At 28.1% G+C, this 22,697-nt stretch overlaps 1 protein-coding gene across 1 annotated transcript; it reads left to right on the top strand.

Annotated features, from left to right (window-relative positions):
* Window positions 1–581: 581 nt before the first annotated feature.
* Window positions 582–22,464, top strand: LOC140676454 (facilitated trehalose transporter Tret1-like). Its single transcript, XM_072911524.1, has 7 exons — window positions 582–675; window positions 2,710–2,981; window positions 4,152–4,576; window positions 5,865–5,962; window positions 15,795–16,066; window positions 20,013–20,437; window positions 21,748–22,464. Exons 1-7 carry the CDS (start codon window positions 645–647, stop codon window positions 22,427–22,429), a joined length of 2,205 nt encoding a protein of 734 aa, XP_072767625.1. The 5' UTR covers window positions 582–644; the 3' UTR covers window positions 22,430–22,464.
* The last annotated feature ends 233 nt before the right edge of the window (window positions 22,465–22,697 follow it).

Here is a 22,697-nt window from a genome sequence, read left to right as displayed (position 1 = left end):
TTTGTTGATCCCGAAACTGGAGTTCACACTCAAAATATAGAAAGATTGTGGGGAGAAATGCGCGCCAAAATTCCACGTTTTAGTACAAAAAAAATTCACTACGAACATTATATTTCTGAATTTTTATTTAAAAGACAATATTCTTTTGATAAACAAATTGACGTTTTTTTTTGATATTATGAAACAATTCTATCTAATAAATAATAATTAAGTTTTGTTATATTGTTTATATTATGTTTAAATAAATAAATTTCTATGTATAATTCATAAAATTTTTTTTGTATAACTTTTTAATAAATAAAGATCGACGGTTAAAACTTTTTAAAGGTTACTCAGGGCAGTGACCTTAACAACATATGTCAAGGTCAAGGTCATAGGGTCCCCTTTTCTTAAGGTTTATCAAATTAATTTTATATACTTATTGTGACGCATATGTCGATAATTTATTAGTTTATTTTCATGACGAGGCAACTTTGTCACTAATTGGGACATTTACCTTAATGTGTTAGGGTAATGTATTGGTAAAATGTGTAAAGTTGATCTGATAGCATTACCTGAAATATTTTTACTTGAACAAAATTCAGTCAGTTTGTTTTTGCAAATTCATATAACGTTTGCACGTGAAACTGATCATATTGTACAAGATGAAGAAAATATATCTTGCTGCTGCAGCAGGTATGTTTTTGGAATAATTAAACAAATAAATAAACTTTTGCATGTAAACGGCTTGATTCTCATTATTAATATATAATTCAACTTAAAATAAATTAAAAATTATTTTTTTAGAAACATACAATATTATTTAAATTCTCTTTATATATAATTTAGGAAATGTTTTTTATATTTTTTTCATGTTTTATTTTTTGAAGCGTACTACTTTTTTTTAGTATTATGTAATCTCTTTAACTTTATATACTCTTTCTTCGTATACTCAATAATGTTAATTGTTTATGATACATAAAACAATTATATTTATATTGTCTTTTATATTGTCTCAATTTTATCTTAATTTTGAATGTTAATATATTTTTACAAGTATGAAAATATAGTCCCTTTCTAAAAACTGTGAACCTCAAACTCGAATACATCGAAGTGATAAAGCCTCTTTTTCACGATGTTAATTGAATATCTCGTTCGTGTGCGCTGCGACTTGTGTCATTCGTGTCGTTTGCGGCTGTCAACTTGTTATGCAAATTTTGATAGCTTGTCTAATTACAATAGTTTACGTAATTTAAAGATAATAAATTAAAGGAAATAAAAAATAGAGAAGAAAATAAAAGAAAAAAGGAGTAGGTTAAAGAAAATAAAAAAAAGAAAAAGAGAGATGAGTAAAGAAAAGTACATGTATCATAAATGTATATATTATATGTATATGATGTACCTATATAACACGAATGAAGCAAATCACAGTGCATAACAAAAACATTTAATTATCATTAAGCAAAAAAAGCTTTAACGCTTTAATATATTCGCGTTCAAAGTTTCATGCCATTTTTTATAAGGAGAAAAATTAGATAAGAAATTATTTTATAAATATGTAAATAATTATTATTATTTATATATTTATATAATAATAATTTATAATCTATTTTATGACATATATATATATATATATATATATATATATATATATATATATATATATATACATACAGAATATCCGGTAATTCGTAAAGAATTTCTCGTAATAGTGGGCTGTTTCCTCTCGCTGTGCTCCTAGCGACCGCGTGATAGTAGGCTTTTTTCGCAGAGCGCTAATATATTGACGCGAATTGGTCAATATTTTAAAATTAATTTCTCAATAATTATTCCGCAATTCGCAAAACAATACACAACATTTTTGCTCAGTTTAACTCGCTCTATCTGTATACGAGAAATATTTTACGAATTACCGGACACCCCCTATATATGTATATATATAGGGTAAACTTAGGTAAGATGGCCATAGTTTTTTAAAATGCAAAAAACATACTTTTATTTTTGTTATTTTTTAATAATGTTTGCCATATTATCTTCACTGAAGATTAAATTACGTAATATTATCGAAATTAAAAGGAAAATATTTAATAGAAATTTTATATTATTAAAATAGTACAACATAAGCATTGGCCATCTTACCCAACTTTTAAGGAAAAGATGACCATAGTGACAAAAAGATGGCCATAATATTTATAAAAAAATAGTGAAAACAAAAATAAAAATTATAGGTCATATATAACAATTTACATATCTTTATAATAGGTCTAACGTCGATTACGATAGCTTAACTGTAATTTATTCGAAGTTATAACAGTTTTTAGTGGACAAATGAAAAACTTTGCAGGTAGTCAAAAGTAAAAATATGATTCACAATATTGTTATTTTGAATAATGTATGCACATAAACTACTGTAAATATCGATTATCTTTGATAATGACTCAAAAAGCGCACTATGTTACGGTTATTGAAAAAATTATAGCCTATGGCCATCTTTTCCGTATGGCCGTCATACGGTAGTTTACCATTTCTTAGAGCATACACATAGAAAAGGAATACCATTGTTTTCCATGAACTAAAAATATGTCCAAGATATATGCGAAAAAGAAAAACATAGATTTCTATTTTTCTCTGTACGCATGTGTTAAAATTGACAAACGCTAATAGTTTAACAGCTTCTCCAAATTTCAAACTGTTCCTTGACATCTTTCAAATTATAAATTATTTTACTAGGAAATCTAAATATGCTAACAATTGGCCAACATTTTGGTTGGGCATCACCATCTTTGCCTACATTGATACAAGGAAAAAATGAAACATATCCTATGCGTTTGACCCTGGAAGAAGCATCTTGGGTATCATCTTTACTTATAATAGGTGCATTGATGGGTTGTATTATTAATGCCTTTATAGTGAATGTTATTGGCAGAAAAAACACCATGTTATTTGCGGCTGTACCTTCAATTATTTGTTGGTTGATGATTGCCTTTGCAACATCATCATGGGTAATTATATAACTTCTATATTTATGCTACAATATATTTGTGTAAAAACAAAATGATATATCAAATACGTTCAAATCATATTTTAATATTAAGAATTCAAATTTATTCTCTGTTTGTTCATTTTACTTGTCATAAATTCAGAATTTCTACCTCAAGAATTTTTTTCTAGCATGTTTGCATTGTATATTTTATGTATATAATCTAGTTTCTTAAAGATTTTGTTTGAAAACAGTGCAATTTAAAATTAAATTTTATGTTACAATTTATAAACAAACTTTTAATTTCCAAATAACTTTTAATATCTACGGAAGATTATATGTATATGTTTTTTCTGTGCTTTGCATGCGAAGAACACATCAAATACTTACATTTATTTTATAAAAATATTATTTGATTGTCAATCTGACGATTGTTAAAATAATATTTTTTATAAAATCTATTTTATAAACAGCCTCAATTCAGTTTTATGAACATGAAATATATTAAAAACCAAATTCGTACAAGTTGTCACATACTGTATAAAACTACAAATCATAATACTCAAAGAATCTCAATATATTTTGTCAACTGTATCTTACAATTAAAATGAAAAAAAAAAATTTCTCTACATATTTTTCTTTGTTATATATGTCACTGTAATAAAAATAATAATCAAAAACAATAAATAAATCTTAAATTATCAGAAGATTTAGCTTTCTTTTTCTAAAATTTTTAATAACTATTAAAAAAAATTTTATTAAAAATTATTAAAATCATACGAATTATACGATTCGTTGTTTCTATTTTGTCTATTTCAATTTATGCTGTCTCGTGCCCTTGCTCTCTACAGCAGTTATTGTATCATTTATTAAAATCACATTTCAAAATATTTACAATATGAATAATTACGTAAGCCCTAAATTACATTAAAACTATATAAGATTTCTGAATAATATTATGTTTATTATTAAAATAATATAAAGATATCAAAGTAAAATAAATTAAAATTAGTTTTTAGAGGGGGGAGGAAAATGAAAGCATAAATAAGCAATTTTTAACTATATAGAAACCAATATGTTTATGTCTAATAAAAGTGTTACCATTATCTTTTTGAATTCTGAAAACATTAAAATGAGCTACAATTTGACACATAACATCTATTAATGTTCTTATTTTTTCTGTGTTTTTCAGGAGTTGTATATATCGAGATTTTTGGGCGGATTATCTGTAGGTATTGCTCATTCAGCGATAATAATATATATTGGTGAAATTTCACCAGCGAATATTCGTGGTATTTTGACAGCCATGTTAACAGTCACTTCAAAATTTGGCACTGCACTTGAATACGTGATAGGTCCATTTCTATCAGTTAGACATCTTGCTTTTGTGTCCTTGGCGGCGCCTTGCTTGCTTTTGATCACTTTCATCTGGGTACCGGAATCCCCGTATCAATTGATGCGCCATAATGCCAGACAGAAGGCCATAACTTCTCTCATTCAGTTGAGAGGCAAAAGTGATGTTTATAAAGAAGCAGTTGATATTGAACGGTCTGTGCATTTTGACTTGACAAATAATACTGGTTTTCGAGAACTTTTATGTGTGCCTGGAAATCGCAGGTAAGATATCAAATTTTGTTTTGTCATAATATGAATGACATTCAATATAATCAATATTATTTTTAAAAATATAATTATTTTTTATATTATACTACATATATAATTATTTTTTATATTTAGCTATATGTATATGGCGATATAAACGGAGTGTGATTTATATATATTTTTTTAAATTTTGTTAATGAAATTTTTTACAAATATATTTTTTATAATTATAGCATACGTTAATATTAAAAAATTGTTTTCTTTATAAATATTAATATAATATTATAAATGTAATATTGGTGCGATTTAATGAATCATATAAAATTAATATGTATATATATATATATATATAATATTTAAAGAAATGTTACAAAATTTATAAATGTATGCATTGTATAAACATAAATATTAGAAAAGTATATTTTGAATAAAATATTTTATATACAAGAATCTGCAAACTAAATATTTATGAAGACTTTTTCTTAACTATGTGAAATTTATATATAATATATATTTATAAATTTTGTAACACTTCTGTGAATAAATTATAATTCTCTGCATAAAGAATGCAAAGTCATTATAGTTAAAAACCCTTAAATAAGAGTATGGCCTTGAACGACTAACGGTTGTCATGACATACAACGGCAGAATCAATTAGTACTGAACTACGAAAATTTTAGCGTAAAATATAAATTAGATATAAATTATTTTAGTAAAAGTAGATAAAAATTTTATGTTTTGTGACGAGTATATAAAATAAATTAGTTACACATATTTAAATTAATTTTCTATAAATATTTATAAATAATTTTAAAATTTTATGTTAATATAATTCGTAACATTTACTATAAACACCATAATGTAAAAATAAAAGAAATTATTATACAAAAAATTTAAATTTTGAATTAAAAAAGAAAGGTTAAAGTTAATAATGATTATTATAACTATATAATAATAATAATTATTATTATTATTATTACTATTTATTATTATTAATTATTATTATTATTAAATTATTTTATTATTAAATTAAAATATAATAATTATATTATAATTTTGTATATTACTTACCTTTCTTATATGTCATACAAATTATCTTATATACCATAGTACGTATAGAAAGAAGATACATACATATCTCTCTTCTCTCTAATTACGTACCTTGTTTTCAAACTTTGTTACCATGTTACGTCACTATGTCTAGACTCTTACTTGAAAATCTCTAATTATAGTAACTTCTGATAACTTTGAAACTATTATCCTATTGTAGAAGTATTTAAAATGTGTAAATTTGATTTTACAGAGCCTTAATAACAGTAATATCTCTAATGATTATTCACCAAATGAGCGGTATTTTGGCCGTGGAACAATACGCTGAGTTAATTTTTGATCAGACAAATAGTAAGTTAGATGGGAAGTATTTAACCATGATACTGGGAGCGGTACAAATGATTAGCACAATTATTTGTATGTTTATTATCGATCGCAACGGCAGGAAATTGCCGCTGATCATCTCCACAATCGGCTCTGCCTGTTCAACCGCCATGATCGCGATATATTTCCAATTGCAGCATGATGATGTGAACACTAGCAATGTAACATGGTTGCCTGCTATTGGTGTAATCATGTACATAATCATGTTCTCTGTAGGTCTATCTCCGTTACCGTTGGTCATGGAAAGTGAACTATTTTCTATAAACGTAAAAGCTCTCGGTAGTATGATAAATCTTATCACAGCTTGTACCATTATATTCGGTGTGACAAAAATGTATCTGGTTGTAGCCGAAAATTTCGGCATACAAACACCGTTCTGGATATTTACGGCGTGCACTTTCGCTGGTGCTTTATTCGCGTTTTTCTACGTACCTGAAACCAAAGGCAAGACTTTGCAGCAGATACAGAAAGAACTGCATGACTCGTCAGGTGTGAAAAAAAGATTTAGTAGGCAATATTTCCGCGTTGGTTTTTTTACAACAAATTCATGAACTTTTTTCTAATCGTAATTTTTATTCAAGCTGAAATTGCAACTATTTTGTTTTAAATAACAAACTTTATATTTTATTACTTCTGTTAAGTAAAAAAATATAAAGATTGCAAAAGTATTGCAATACAATTAATGCATACGGTTAACATATGTTCTTATATTATAATATTTACGATAAAGAACACTGCAATACTTAAGTTACTTATATATATTTATATAAATATGTATTCTCTCTCTCTTTTTCTCTTTCTCTCTCTCCCTCTCTTTTTCTCTCTCTCTCTCTCTCTCTCTCTCTCTCTCTCTCTCTCTTTCTCTTTCTTTCTCATTATGATACATTAAAAATTTAAGATGAAAAGAATGCATAAACTATTATTAAAATATAAGAGATATATAATTAACTTTACGATTGGTAGTAACATAAAAAGAAATACAAATACATTAATGTAATGTATATTGATTTGTGTTTGTAATTAATATCGTGAGTGTTACACAAATTTGAAGGTTATCAATCAGAATAATAAAAATTATAACATTAAAATTATCTTATGTTCTGACTAGTTATTTCAATATATAATTAGTAAGATAAGAAAAATAAAATAAAATCAAAACGTATAAAAAAAAAAAATTAGGTCTATAGACTAAAGATGGTTGAAAATAGAGAATTTGCTGCTCGCATGTACATACAATAGATTCAAAATTAAAATTTGAAAAATTTTATTGCTGAATAATGCGTCTAGATTAAAATAATAAATAGTAAAATTCGTCAAATTTAATTCAGAAAATTTATTTAATTACTCCGACAATTTTGTATATTTCGCAAACATGATTTTTTTATTCTTAATTTTTCTGATATTCCACAAATATATAATAAAAAAGATAAAGTAATGAACTTATTAATCGGAAAAAATTTTAGACGAAAGAGAAACAATTAAAGAAAAGAATACTACGGTTCTCAAGCGTGCCTATTAATCCGGGAGGAAAGGGAAAGATAAAAGATTCTCTTGAATCCGAGCTAACAATAAGGGTGACTGGTAACTCAAATAAATGAAAATCAGTTTCATATCATACTTGCTAAACCCTTGAGGAGAGGTGGGAAATAGAAACGAGAAAATGTTACAGCTATTTCGGTGTTAATATCTGAATAGATGTTAGAACGGGGAATAAAAAATAAATGGGTAAAAATAACAGGAAATAAGAGCAATGACAGAGGAATGTAATGAATAATTCCATAAATGAGCGGCTTAACGATTTTACAAGAATGGAACATTCTGCGAAAATCTATGAATTGTTTAAATTTAAACAAAACGATCAAAGAGAAAAAGAAATAAAAATATATTTATTTGAATTTACTACTTTGTTGGCAAATTGCGAGCGCAAGTAAAATGGCAACTGCTTGGATCAGCGAATGTTGCTTTTTAATTATTATGAGGAGTTTGATAATGGACATCTATCAGAGAATTGAAAGAAGTTATATTCACAATACATGAATTTTAAGTTTAACACCATTTGTACTATGAGACACAAATTTTGGAATAACCGTATTTATTATTACAATTGGACGACGAGGAAGCATTTTCGAAGCTATATATATTAAGTCAGAGCGGAGAAAACTGAGTGCTTAGAAGTTTGCGGTGCGATAATCGTGATAATGAATATTCGACTAACATATTCGTATTATCACAACTCAACTATAAGCGTATTCCCGCGGAATGATATTTTATAAGTCGTTAGTCATTGCTGGTTCTCTCCAGTGGATACATAGCAGAAAGAATTATCTTTTAACCAATGGAGAGTTCGCCATAGTGAGAAAAAACCTTTGCTTTATTGTATTAGGTTCTTTTGCTGTTTTTTCCAATGTTTATTTCGCTGGAATTTTATCATGAACGGATGTTGCATGAAGGTGATCTGTCAGAGACAAACACGTATAGTGTTAAATATTGTCGACTTCTTTTGTGACTATTTTATATCCTGATTATTATTTTGGTTCTTAATAAAAATTCATATTTGTGAAAATGTTATCTTTTATTTAGAAATTTTACATCTCCGGTAGCAACCCTGTGAATATTTATTATTATTTATTTATATATTTATTTATTTTATTTTTCGTCATTTCTAATAATATGATTTTTTCACATCTTAAAACCAACAAAAATAAATCAATGTTGTATTTAAATGACAGATGAGAGTATCACCTTTTAAACGGTATAATATGTATGTTTCTTAAACTGTTATTAACGTAAAATGATGTTTGTGTCATTTTTCGTGATAAAATTTTAAGTCATATTGTTGTATATGTATCGGTCTAAATTTTATTCGCAGTATACATTTTTGCAGCTGCCTTTTATTTATAAATTTTTCTAGTTGTTAGATGACGATGTTATATGGCAATGTTGACAATATAAAATGAAAAAAAAAAATTATAATTTTGACTTTATATAGCACCAAACTAACTGTTCACAAAGAAATAAATTAAATATTTTTACATTTAAATTTCTTTTTTAGAAGCAATAAATATACTCTTACAACAATATAATGTTTAGATAGCAGTTTTTAGTATTTTTATTATTTTGCACATCAAAAAAATATAAATAATATAAAAACTATTGCCTGTGTCTTGAACATCACACTGAATTACGCAACCCAGGTTATTAATAAAACCATCGACGAAATAATAATATCTCAACGATGATCTCTCATTTCTAAACGATAAAGAATTATTGTTCAGTGCTTGACAGAAAAAACCTTATATTCTCACTCGCGCCACGCGCCACGCACACAAACACACACACACACACACACACACAAATCCCTTTTTATGGTATAATCAATTCAGTATAAAAGGTGTCCAGTCAGTTTATGGGTTTCGTTCTTTCAGTGTAATATTCGTGTTATAATAATAAATATTATAATAATGTTATAATAATAATAATTAAAATTGAAGTAAATATCATTTTAAATAAGTTCAATTGCTCAGATATTAAATGGTGCATGTTCAAAAAACAAAAGTTTGAAAAATAACTTTTGCATTTGTATTATAATAAGGGTCTATATAAATAATTTAATTATGTAATGTGATTGAACTTGAAAATAGATAACTCAGTGATGTTATAATAGTTGAAAATAGATCGCATTGCTTGTATCGCAAATCTGCTAATAACTCAAAATTGAGTAAACTTTTGGTGGACATGACATCTGAGGAATATACAGGGTGTCCCATTTTAATTTCTCCAGTGAAATAGTCGAAAAGTTAGCGTTGCCGAAAAAAAAGTTTCAGACAAAAGTTGTATGATTTCGAAGAGGACATAAGATGGTACCAATGGTTTGACCTTGCACAGTCGTTTGAAGGTCACGTAAAGGTCATATTTAATTTCTCAAATGGAATCTACTATTTTTCATTATATATTCTTGCAACTTACCTCCAAAGCTTTCCAAAACATTATAATAAAATATTTTTTTATTAAATACTTTTCGACTTATAAGGCTTCAAAGTTGCAATATTTTGACATACAATACAAGATATCTCGTAAAATATTCATTTTTCGATTATCTTACCCTAATATTTTTATGCACAGAATAATGAGACAAATCAATTGACGTACTTAAAACGCATAATTATGTTAAAGTAAAAATGTGTAACTGCTAGTTACAAATTCAGATTTTTTCTTAAAGATAACTATGTATTTTCTTTACACCAATTGATTCGTCTCATTAATCTGTGCATAAAAGTATTAAGATAAGATAATCGAAAAATGAATATTTTACGAGATATCTTGTATTTTATGTCAAAATATTGCAACTTTGAAGCCTTATAACTCGAAAAGTACTTCACGAAATAACATTTGATTTAGTGTTTTGAAAATTTATCGAGATAAGCTACAAGAATATGTAATAATATATAGGGTATTCCATTTAAAAAAATCGACGTGAACATCACATAACCTTCAAATGAAAATTCAAGATCAAATCAATGGTACCATCTTATGGCCCCCTCGAAATACTAAAACTTTTGTCTAAAACTTTTTTCCGGCAATGCTTACTTTTCGAGATATTTCACTAGAGTAATTAAAATGGGACACCCTGTATGTTAAAGATTAAATTAGCTTTATTATTTATAGCATTGGTTTTATAGTTTATATTAAGTAACACATATAAGTGCAATAAATGCAATAACCCTAGGTAAAATATCTTATTATTTTTAAATTAAGATTATATAAATGTTAAGTATTTATAGTCTATTTGTATATTTAAAATCGTTTTAAGTTGTTTTTTAAAATTCCGTTCAAGTAGCTGAATGGAATTTTAAGATTTTACCTAAGATAATAAAATATAAGAACGGACTATAAATACAGCTTTTTCGATATTATTATGTTTTTTTCAAAATGTGTAAGGTAAATGTCCCAATTATTGACAGTGTCCCAATTTGTGACAATCGTGTTTTTTTTTTCAATAAGTCAATTAATATAGATTAATTTTTTATTCTAAAAAATGTGTTGGTATTCAAAATTATATGTATTATTTATTATAACAAATTTTAAATAAAATTAAACATATTTGTAAACGCTAAAATATTATGATTATAAGCATACCGCTAACGATGGCAAATCAAGCACTTGCTCACTAATATCTTATGAGGCGACGACTATACCGATGGTTTCTTCCGTTGATTGATTCTAGCTATTATTAAATAAAAGTAAATAAACAATAAATATTAAAAGTTAAGTATATATTAACATTGTGAGTAAGCTGAAAACGTCATTAAATACATATTTTTTAATTATGCATGTGTCACTAATCGGTACTAAGAATATTTGTTTGTCTTTATTACTGACAATCGAAATAAATATGATGTAAAACGATAAAAACGTTTCTATTCTTAAAGAAAACATGTAATTTATAAATATTAATCTTTATTAAATTAAGGAATAGCATCAATATCATAACTTATCTTTCCAGAATTTAGAAAATTAATACAAATACGAGTTCCTAATCTATAAATTCTTATATTTAAGTCAGTAATAAGGTCACTCATGATTCTATACCAATTTGTGATAATCGATAGACTTCTTAACCTATTAATTGTCACATACAAATGTTTGGCACATGCAAGATACTTGATTCTTTTGTGATTCTTTAATTTATTATAGAATTAAGTATACATACAGAATTTAAAAAATTATTTTAAAAATTAAAATGAAGATTATATATAAAGAACATATTTATCCTAAATGATAAAAAGAAAAACTGAAAGTATTTATGTATAAGTAAAGAGACGTATCTTATATTTCTACGACGTGTCAGTAATAGGGACATTTATATGCCTATCACCTATCAATAATACAGACGTAACATATGTCTTAAATTGGGACAATTTCAAATTCATGTGTCACTAAATGGTACAAAAACAATATTTACAAAAATATAATACTAAGCTTTAAGAAAAGCGGATTTTCTTTCTATGACTTTGACCTTGACATATGTTGTCAAGGTCACTGTCCTGAGTAACCTCCGAAAAGTTTTAACTGTCAGTCCTTGTTTATTAAAAAGTTATTGACAAAAAAATTTGAAAAATGTAATCTAATTTTTCGTTCTTCTTGAAGTTAATTACTTTGACATATATTGTCAAGGTCATTGTCCTGAGTAACGTTTAAAAAGTTTTAGCCGTTGCTCGTTGTTTGTTAGAAAGTTATAAATAAAAACTGTTTTATTTCGAAATGCAATAATTATTGTATGTGTTGCTTTATCTTGATATATATTTTCAATATTTTCATAAAATACACACACACACACACACACCTAACCTAACCCAAGGGCCTTCGGCCCCCCTTTCCTCGACCAACCCGTCCACCTCGCTTCGCATGTACGTTACAAGACAAAATAAAGTTCACATGGGTTTGCAACTTTCCACGCAAAACGAGGTAGACGGAACGAGTGCGGGAGGGGGACCGAAGACCCTCTTTGCGTGTGTGTATGTGTGTGCGTGCGCACGCGCGCGTGTGTGTGCATTTGTCCTGTAGAAGATAGAAGTTCCGAAACTTTATTATCATTAATTCGGAAACACATTGCACTTGGTTCTATTATTTACAGTGACTGTTGACGTGCATACGATAACATCAAAAATGAAAATTATATACAACATAAAATAAATCATTCAGAAAATTTTGTTGATCCCGAAACTAAAGTTCACACTCAAAATATAGAAAGATTGTGGGGAGAAATGCGCGCCAATATTCCACGTTTTGGTACAAAAAAAGATCACTACGAACATTATATTTCTGAATTTTAATTTAAAAGACTATATTCTTTTGATAAATGAATTGATGTATTTTTTGATATTATGAAACAATTCTATCCAATAAATAATAATTAAGTTTTGTTATATTGTTTATATTATGTTTAAATAAATAAATTTCTATGTATAATTCATAGAATTTTTTTGTGTATAACTTTTTAATAAATAAAGATCGACGGTTAAAACTTTTTAAAAGTTTCTCAGAGCAGTGACCTTAACAACATATGTCAAGGTCAAGATCATAGGAGATGGGTCCCCCCTTTTCTCAAGGTTTATCAAATTAATTTTATATACTTATTGTGACGCATATGTTGATAATTTAGTAGTTTATTTTTACGACGAGGCAACTTTGTCACTAATTGAGACATTTACCTTAATGTGTTAGCGTAATGTATTGGTAAAATGTGTAAAGTTGATCTGATAGCATTACCTGAAATATTTTTCCTTGAACAAAATTCAGTCAGTTTGTTTTTGTAATTTCATATAACGTTTGCATGTGAAACTGATCATGTTGTAAAAGATGAAGAAAATATATTTTGCTGCTGCAGCTGGTATGTTTTTGGAATAATCAAACAAATAAATAAACTTTTGCATGTAAACGGCTTGACTCTTATTATTAATATATAATTAAACTTAAAATAAATTAAAAATTATTTTTTTTAGAAACATACAATATTATTTAAATTCTCTTTACATTTAATTTGGGCAATGCTTTTTATATTTTTTTCATATTTTATTTTTTGGAGCGTACTACTATTTTTTTAGTATTATGTAATCTCTTTAACTTTATATATCCTTTTTTCGTATACTCAATAATGTTAAATGTTTATGTTACATAAAACAATTATATTTATATTGTCTTTTATATTGTCTCAATTTTATCTTAATTTTGAATGTAATATATTTTTAGAAGTATAAAAATACAGTTCCTTTCTAAAAACTGTGAAACCTCGGACTCGAATACATCGAAGTGTTAAAGCCTCTTTTCCATGATGTTAATTGGATATCTCGTTCGTGTGCGGTGCGATTTGTGTCATTTGTGTCGCTTGCGGCTGTCAACTTGTTATGCAAATTTTGACAGTTTGTCTAATTACAATAGTTTACGTAATTTAAAGATAAATTAAAGAAGATGAAAAATAGAGAAGAAAATTAAAAAAAAAGGAGTAGGTTAAAGAAAATTAAGAAAAAAGAGAGATGAGTAAAGAAAAGTACATGTATCATAAATGTATATATTATATGTATACGATGTACTTATATAACACGAATGAAGCAAATCACAGTGCATAACAAAAACATTTAATTATCATTAGGCAAAAAAAGCTTTAACGCTTTAATAAATTTGCGTTCAAAGTTTCATGCCATTTCTTATAAAGAGAAAAATTAGATTAGAAATTATTATATAAATATGTAAATAATTATTATTTATATATTTATATAATAATAATTTATAATCTATTTTATGACATATATATAGACATACAGGATATCCGGTAATTCGTAAAGAATCTCTCGTAACAATGGACTGTCTCTTCTCGCTGTGCTCCTAGCGACCGCGTGATAGTAGGCTTCTTTTCACAAAACGCTAATATATTGACGCGAATTGGTCAATATTTTAAAATTAATTTCTCAATAATTATTCCGCAATTCGCAAAACAATACATAACATTTTTGCTTAGTTTAACCCGCTCTATCTGTATACGAGAAATATTTTACGAATTATCGGACACCCTGTATATATGTATATATATAGGGTAAACTTGAGTAAGATGGCCATAGTTTTTTAAAATGCAAAAAACGTACTTTTATTTTTGTTATTTTTTAATAATGTTTGTCATATTATCTTCACTGAAGATTAAATTACGTAATATTATCGAAGTTAAAAGGAAAATATTTAATAGAAATTTTATATTATTAAAATAGTACAACATAAGCATTGGCCATCCTACCCAACTTTTAAGGAAAAGATGACCATAGTAACGAAAAGACGGCTATAATATTTATAAAAAAATAGTGAAAACAAAAATAAAAATTATAGGTCATATATAACAATTTACATATCTTTATAATAGGTCTAACGTCGATTACGATAGCTTAACTGTAATTTATTCGAAGTTATAACAGTTTTTAGTGGACAAATGAAAAACTTTGCAGGTAGTCAAAAGTAAAAATATGATATAAGATTCACAATATTGTTATTTTGAATAATGTATGCACATAAACTACTGTAAATATCGATTATCTTTGATAATGACTCAAAAAGCACTCTATGTTACGGTTATTGAAAAAATTATAGCCTATGGCCATCTTTTCCGTATGGCCATCATATCCTAGTTTACCTTAGAGCATACATATGGAAGAGGAATACCATTGTTTTCCATGAACTAAAAGTATGTCCAAGATATATGCGAGAAAGACAAACAGATTCCTATTTTTCTCTGTGCGTATGTGTTAAAATTGACAAACGCTAATAGTTTAACAGTTTCTCCAAACTTCAAACTGTTTCTTGACATCTTTCAACATTATTATAATCGTATTATTATTATTTTTATGTGTAACATTATTATAATTTATAAAAAATGTCATAAAATGCAATAAATCAAGTTTATATTTTGCATAAGTTAATATAAATATACATAACGTTTTGCATCTATTTTTGTTATACAGTTTTTATTATATGATTTATTATATTACATTTAAATTATATTTTACGTCAAGTTAAAGAAATACATATTTAAAAAAAAATTTTTTTCTTGCAAATTATACATATAAAAAAATAATATATTAAATAATATATTAACCCAAAAATATCATCTTTCTATATTTAAAAATTTGAATTTTAATATAATATTAAAATTATTAAATTATTAAATTGTAATAAAAACTGTTACAAAAATATAAATTTTATGTGACAACTCACAAACCCGATACATATCAGTTCTAAAATTTAATTATTTTACTAGGAAATCTAGGTATGCTAACAATTGGCCAACATTTTGGTTGGGCATCACCATCTTTGCCTGTATTGATACAAGGAAAAAATGAAACATATCCTATGCGTTTGACCCTGGAAGAAGCATCTTGGGTATCATCTTTACTTATAATAGGTGCATTGATGGGTTGTATTATTAATGTCTTTATAGTGAATGTTATTGGCAGAAAAAACACTATGTTATTTGCGGCTGTACCTTCAATTATTTGTTGGTTGATGATTGCCTTTGCAACATCATCATGGGTAATTATATAACTTCTATATTTATGCTACAATATATTTATGTAAAAACAAAATGATACATCAAATACGTTCAAATCATATTTTAATATTAAGAATTCATATTTACTCTCTGTTTGTTCATTTTACTTGTCATAAATTCAGAATTTCTATCTCAAGAATTTGATTAGCATGTTTGCATTGTATATTTTATGCATATAATCTACTTTTTTAAAGATTTTTTTTGAAAACAGTGCAATTTAAATTTAAATTTTATGTTACTGGTTAGGTTAGGGCAATTTATATACAAACTTTTAATTTTAAAATAACATTTAATATCTACAGAAAATTATATGTATATGTTTTTTTTGTGATTTGCATGCGAAGAGCACATTAAATACTTACATTTATTTTATAAAAATATTATTTGATTGTCAATCTGACGATTGTTGAAATGATATTTTTTATAAAATCTATTTTATAAACAGCCTCAATTCAGTTTTATGAACATGAAACATATTAAATATCAAATTCGTACAAGTTATGTTTATCATTAAAGTAATACAAAGATATTAAAGTAAAATAAATTAAAATTAGTTTTTAGAGGGGGGAGGGGAATGAAAGCATACATAACTAATTTTTAACTATATATAGTGTTACGTCCAGACTCGAAAAGAAAAAAAAGAATAGAAAGAGATAATGAAAGGACAGAACTTACCCTTGTCGAAACGCCTAAAACCTTAACGCTCTCGACTCGAACGAACTGTACAAGGCCGGACCTGGTCAAAGACCTCGAGGGTCTCTTTTACTAGGTCAGTAGGCCGTTCGTTCGGTGGTTCCTTTTTGGTAAAGGAAGTTAATCCCTGTTACGCGGGACGGGACCTTGTGCGATCTGGGAGTCAGGGAATGTGTTAAAAAGGATTAATGAATTTGATTAGAATTTTTAATATTTTAAATTTTTAGTCATTTATTAATTAAAAATCAAATATATATATATATATATATATATATATATGTATAAGATTCAAAAAATTGGCATTTTAATTAAATTAATTAATCTTATTAATTACTTAAGTGTGTGTGTGCGTGTGTGTTCGCGGATGTTACATTAGTTCGGAGAGACGTCAGTCAGGTAAATTGGAAATGGAAAAATAAAAGGACTTGTTACCTGACTGGTATTTATACAATAGTATTTAAATTCTAAGGGAAGGGACAGGAAAAGAATTATGCTTCTTTGAAGGTAATCGTGGAAGGAGGGAATTTCTTCCAGAGAGCCTCTATCGGAACGGCGAGGGGATATCTAAGACCTCGGGGAGGAACCATGGGATAAAGGATCCCGACGGGTTGGTTGCAAGGATGGAGTTCAATGTTGTCAAATCAACAGGACCAGGCCCGATTGTATATGAGCCTTTTGGGAGGGGATGTCGGATCTTTGGGAGATTATTTATTAAATATTGGATAGGATCTTGAGACAGAAAACAAAAAGGTTGTTGGTGTTTAGAATTTTCAGCGTGACTCGCGTTTTCTTTCTCGAGGTCTACGACGACCTCGGCAATGTCACGAAGGGCCTCCCAAATTTCATCCGATTCCTCTTGAGAATCAGGTGAATTGCGGGGGGAAGATGGGAGTGAATCACTCAGGACGATGGTAGAGGCTGGTGAGGGTGGACGCGGAGGGGGTTCGGAAGTAGAGCGAGTTTTGTTAGAAGGCCCCGGTAAATCGAGAGACGATGGGGAGGGTTGCTCGTGCGAGGCTGATACTATTAAATGTGAAAGGGGAGGGGGGTCGATGGGGGTGCGAGGAGAAGGGTCAGGTGAGAGGGGTGGTTTTAGCTCTCTTGAATGAGGAAGGGAGGAACTCTGCGTGTGTGTGTGATGACTGTTCGCGGAAAATTTGACCCTTTAATTCTATCTTAAGATTAGAAATATTGTTCTTAAAATTATAATTTGCTGTCGCCTGAGCCAAAACTCTTCGGGCACGTCGGTTCTTACGGTTGCGGAGACGTTTCGCTTTAGCCTTTAAGCGTTTCGGATGAACGGGCTTCACTATGAATCCACACAAATGTTTCAGAAAACTTATCGTTTATTTTCGGCGAGATAGTTCTAATTAGTACAATTTATAATGTTCTTAATATAATTTAAGTCAGGAAATTATATTATTTAAAATACATAATATAGAGAGGAAAGAGGAGGGAGAAGGAGAAAGAAGTGGAGAGAAAAGAAGGAAAGAAAGGAAATAAATAAAATAAAAAAAAAGGAATAGCACAAAAGGAAAGAGGTAATGAATAAATTGTAATAAATAATTAAAGGACCAGAGGAAAAATGGGATTTAGGAGAAATTTGCTTCCGTAGAAAATTGAAGGAATTTGCAGGTTCTGCCTAATTATATTTTGTACCAGTACACGAGATACCGGTTCCGCAAAATACACAGGTACTTGCAGAGAAAATAGAAAGAATTTGCAAGTTCGACCTAGTTATATTTTGTACCAGTACACGAGATACCGGTGCCGCAAAATACACAGGTACTTGCAAGAAAATTGAAAGACTACGTGAAAATGAAGAAGATGGGAAATAAACATAAACAACGAAAAGGGGAGTTAATTATAATGACAAAGGTAAAATGAGAAGTATCTGGTCAAACAGTAATAATAAAATGAAGAACAACAAAAATAAAGAACTGTCTCACTATAATTACTATAACCGAATTTTAAATGGGGGAGGTGAAATCAACAGAATAGGTTATTTGGTCGGTACTCACTACTTATTGCGTACGCTGTTGGTTTTAAAAGGACCTCGGCAGTGGATTTAGCGGCGTCGGGTTGAATTTCACAGGTGCCCCTGATTAGCGACAGAATTTTTCGTGTTGAATGGCACAATCACTTACAATGTTCAACACTCTTTATTGTTTTAAACTTTTAATTCGCACGCAACCACTTACAATGTTTGACGTCTTTTATTGTTTAAATTTTTAATTTGCACTACACAGAGAGTCTGTGTTAAATATTAGGCGAACCACTCGTCGTGGAGTCGGAAATATTAATATTCGAACTTGTTAACACCCGAAGAATTAAACGTTGAGATCGAGGATCGATTCCGTGTCTCGAAGCCGAGGTAGAAGAAAATAGTTTGTACCGTACGAGTAATAGTGATGGAGATGATGATGAATATACTGATACTGATTCTGATACCGAAAAGAACTGAAAAACTTATGTCGTGGCGCATTGCTTCCGCATTATATACTAGGATTCGTACTTCCTCTTCATTGGGCAATTGGACGAATTAGAATTTTAATTAACGCCCCATTATGCTTAGGGGGTGTTTTCTTCGACTTCGAGTCTCAAACATTTCTTCTCTATTGGTTCAAGAGATTTTTCCATTTGGCCAATGAGGAGTTTGGTACCGTCAGAGTCGCTTATCGCTATTTAGAAATTTATAATAAACAGCTGTCACTTTAGGTGGTCCGTCAGGCGAGCTCTCTTATCAAATGCTTCTTAAGTTTTCGTCGCCGTTTCAAATTTATGATTGTAGTTCTAAACAACTGCCTCGAGTTACGGCGACTCTGTTTTATTTAAAATTCTTTTAAAATTTAGAGAGCCGTTCGAATGTTTATTCTTTATTTGATTTCTAAGACTTCTTGAGTTGTCTTATTTATAATTGGTCTCGCCTTACGGAGGTTTATTAAAATTTTTATTATCCACGTAACGTGATATTCGTGGAGTGCGACTAAAGTGACAGCTCTCACGGTTTGATATTTCCCGTAGAAAGTTCTTAGAATCATTATCTCTGATTGTTTATACATTCCTCTCGAAAAGAAAGAATCGTGAAGTCTACTGGACGTAACAATAGAAACCAATAAGTTTATGTCTAATAAAAGTGTTACCATTATCTTTTTGAATTCTAAAAACATTAAAATGAGCTACAATTTGACACAATACATCTATTAATGTTCTTATTTTTTCTGTGTTTCTCAGGAGTTGTATATAGCAAGATTTTTGGGCGGATTATCTGTAGGTATTGCTCATCCGGCGATAGTAATATATATTGGTGAAATTTCACCAGCGAATATTCGTGGTATTTTGACATCCATGTTAACAGTCGCTTCAAAATTTGGCACTACACTTGAATACGTGATAGGTCCATTTCTATCAGGTAGAAATCTTGCCTATGTGTCATTGGCGGCGCCTTGCTTGTTTTTGATCACTTTCATCTGGGTACCGGAATCCCCGTATCAATTGATGCGCCATAATGCCAGACAGAAGGCCATAACTTCTCTCATTCAATTGAGAGGCAAAAATGATGTTTATAAAGAAGCAGATGATATTGAACGATTTGTGCAATTTGACTTGACAAATAATACTGGTTTTCGAGAACTTTTATGTGTGCCTGGAAATCGCAGGTAAGATATCAAATTTTGTTTTGTCATAATGTGAAAGACATTCAATATAATCAATATTATCTTTAAAACTATAATTATTTTCTATATTATACTACATATATAATTATTTTCTATATTCAGCTATATGTATATGATATAAACGGCGTGTAATTTATATATTTTTTTTTTTAATTTTGTTAATGAAGTTTTTACAAATGTATTTTTTATAATTATAGCATACGTTAAAATTAAGAAATTGTTTTCTTTATAAATATTAATATAATATTATAAATGTAATATTGGTGGGATTTAATGAATTATATAAAATTAATATGTATATATATTATAATATTTAAAGAAATTACAAAATTTATAAATGTATGCATTGAATAAACATAAATATAAAAATATATTCTGAATAAAATACAAGAATTTAATATACAAGAATCTGCAAACTAAATATTTATTAAGACTTTTTCTTAGCTATGTGAAATTTATATATAACATATATTTATAAATTTTGTAACACTTCTGTGAATAAATTATAATTCTTTGCATAAAGAATGCAAAGTCATTATAGTTAAAGACCCTCAAGTAAGAGTCTGGCCTTGAACAACTAACGGTTGATTAGTCATGACATACAATGGCGGAATCAATTAGTACTAAAGTACAAAAATTTTAGCGTAAAATATAAATTAGATATAAATTATTTTAATAAAAGTAGATTAAAATTTTATATTTTGTGACGAGTATATAAAATAAATTAGTTACACATATTTAAATTAATTTTCTATAAATATTTATAAATAATTTTGAAATTTTATGTTAACATAATTCGTAACATTTACTATAAACAACATAATGTAAAAGTAAAAGAAATTATTGTACAAAAAATTTAAATTTTGAGTTAAAAAAAAAAAGGTTAAAGTTAATAATGATTATTATAATCTAATAACTATATAATAATAATTATTATTATTATTATTACTATTATTATTATTACTATTTATTATTATTAATTATTATTATTATTAAATTATTTTATTATTAAATTTAAATATAATAATTATATTATAATTTTGTATATATTATTACTTACCTTTCTTATATGTCATACAAATTATCTTATATATTATAATACGTATAGATAAAAGATACATACATTTTTCTCTTCTCTCTAATTACGTGCCTTGTTTTCAAACTTTGCCACCATGTTACGTCACTGTGTCTAGACTCCTACTTGAGGATCTCTAATTATAGTAACTTCTGATAACTTTGAAACTATTATCTTATTGTAGAAGTATTTAAAAAGTGTAAATTTGATTTTACAGAGCCTTAATAATAGTAATATCTCTAATAATTATTCACCAAATGAGCGGTATTTCGGCCGTGGAACAATACGCTGAGTTAATTTTTGATCAGACAAATAGTAAGTTAGATGGGAAGTATTTAACCATGATACTGGGAGCGGTACAAATGATTAGCACAATCATTTGTATGTTTATTATCGATCGCAACGGCAGGAAATTGCCGCTGATCATCTCCACAATCGGCTCTGCCTGTTCAACCGCCATGGTCGCGATATATTTCCAATTGCAGCATGATGATGTGAACACTAGCAATGTAACATGGTTGCCTGCTATTGGTGTAATCATGTACATAATCATGTTCTCTGTAGGTCTATCTCCGTTAGCGTTGGTCATGGAAAGTGAACTATTTCCTACAAACGTAAAAGCTCTCGGTAGTATGTTAAATTTTATCATAGCTTGTATTATTATGTTCGGTGTGATAAAAATGTATCTGGTTGCAGCCGATAATTTCGGCATACAAACACCGTTCTGGATATTTACGGCGTGCAGTTTCGCTGGTGCTTTATTCGTGTTTTTCTACGTACCTGAAACCAAAGGCAAGACTTTGCAGCAGATACAGAAAGAATTGCATGACTCGTCAGATGTGAAAAAAAGATTTAGCGGGCAATATTTCCGCGTTGGTTTTTTTACAACAAATTCATGAACTTTTTTCTAATCGTAAATCGATCTTTTATTCAAGCTGAAATTGCAATTATTTTGTTTTAAATAACGAACTTTATATTCTATTACTTTTGTTAAGTAAAAAAAATATAAAGGTTGCAAAAGTATTGCAATACAGTTAATGCATACAGTTAACATATGTTCTTATACTGTAATATTTACGATAAAGAACATTGCAATACTTAAGTTACTTATATATTTATATAAATATGTATTCTTTCTTTCTCTCTCTCTCTCTCTCTCTCTCTCTC

This window comes from Anoplolepis gracilipes, chromosome 2 (assembly GCF_047496725.1).
Source record: "Anoplolepis gracilipes chromosome 2, ASM4749672v1, whole genome shotgun sequence".
NCBI lineage: Eukaryota > Metazoa > Arthropoda > Insecta > Hymenoptera > Formicidae > Anoplolepis > Anoplolepis gracilipes.
Note: the sequence above shows the minus strand (reverse complement) of the source record. Positions and strands in the feature narration are given on the sequence as shown.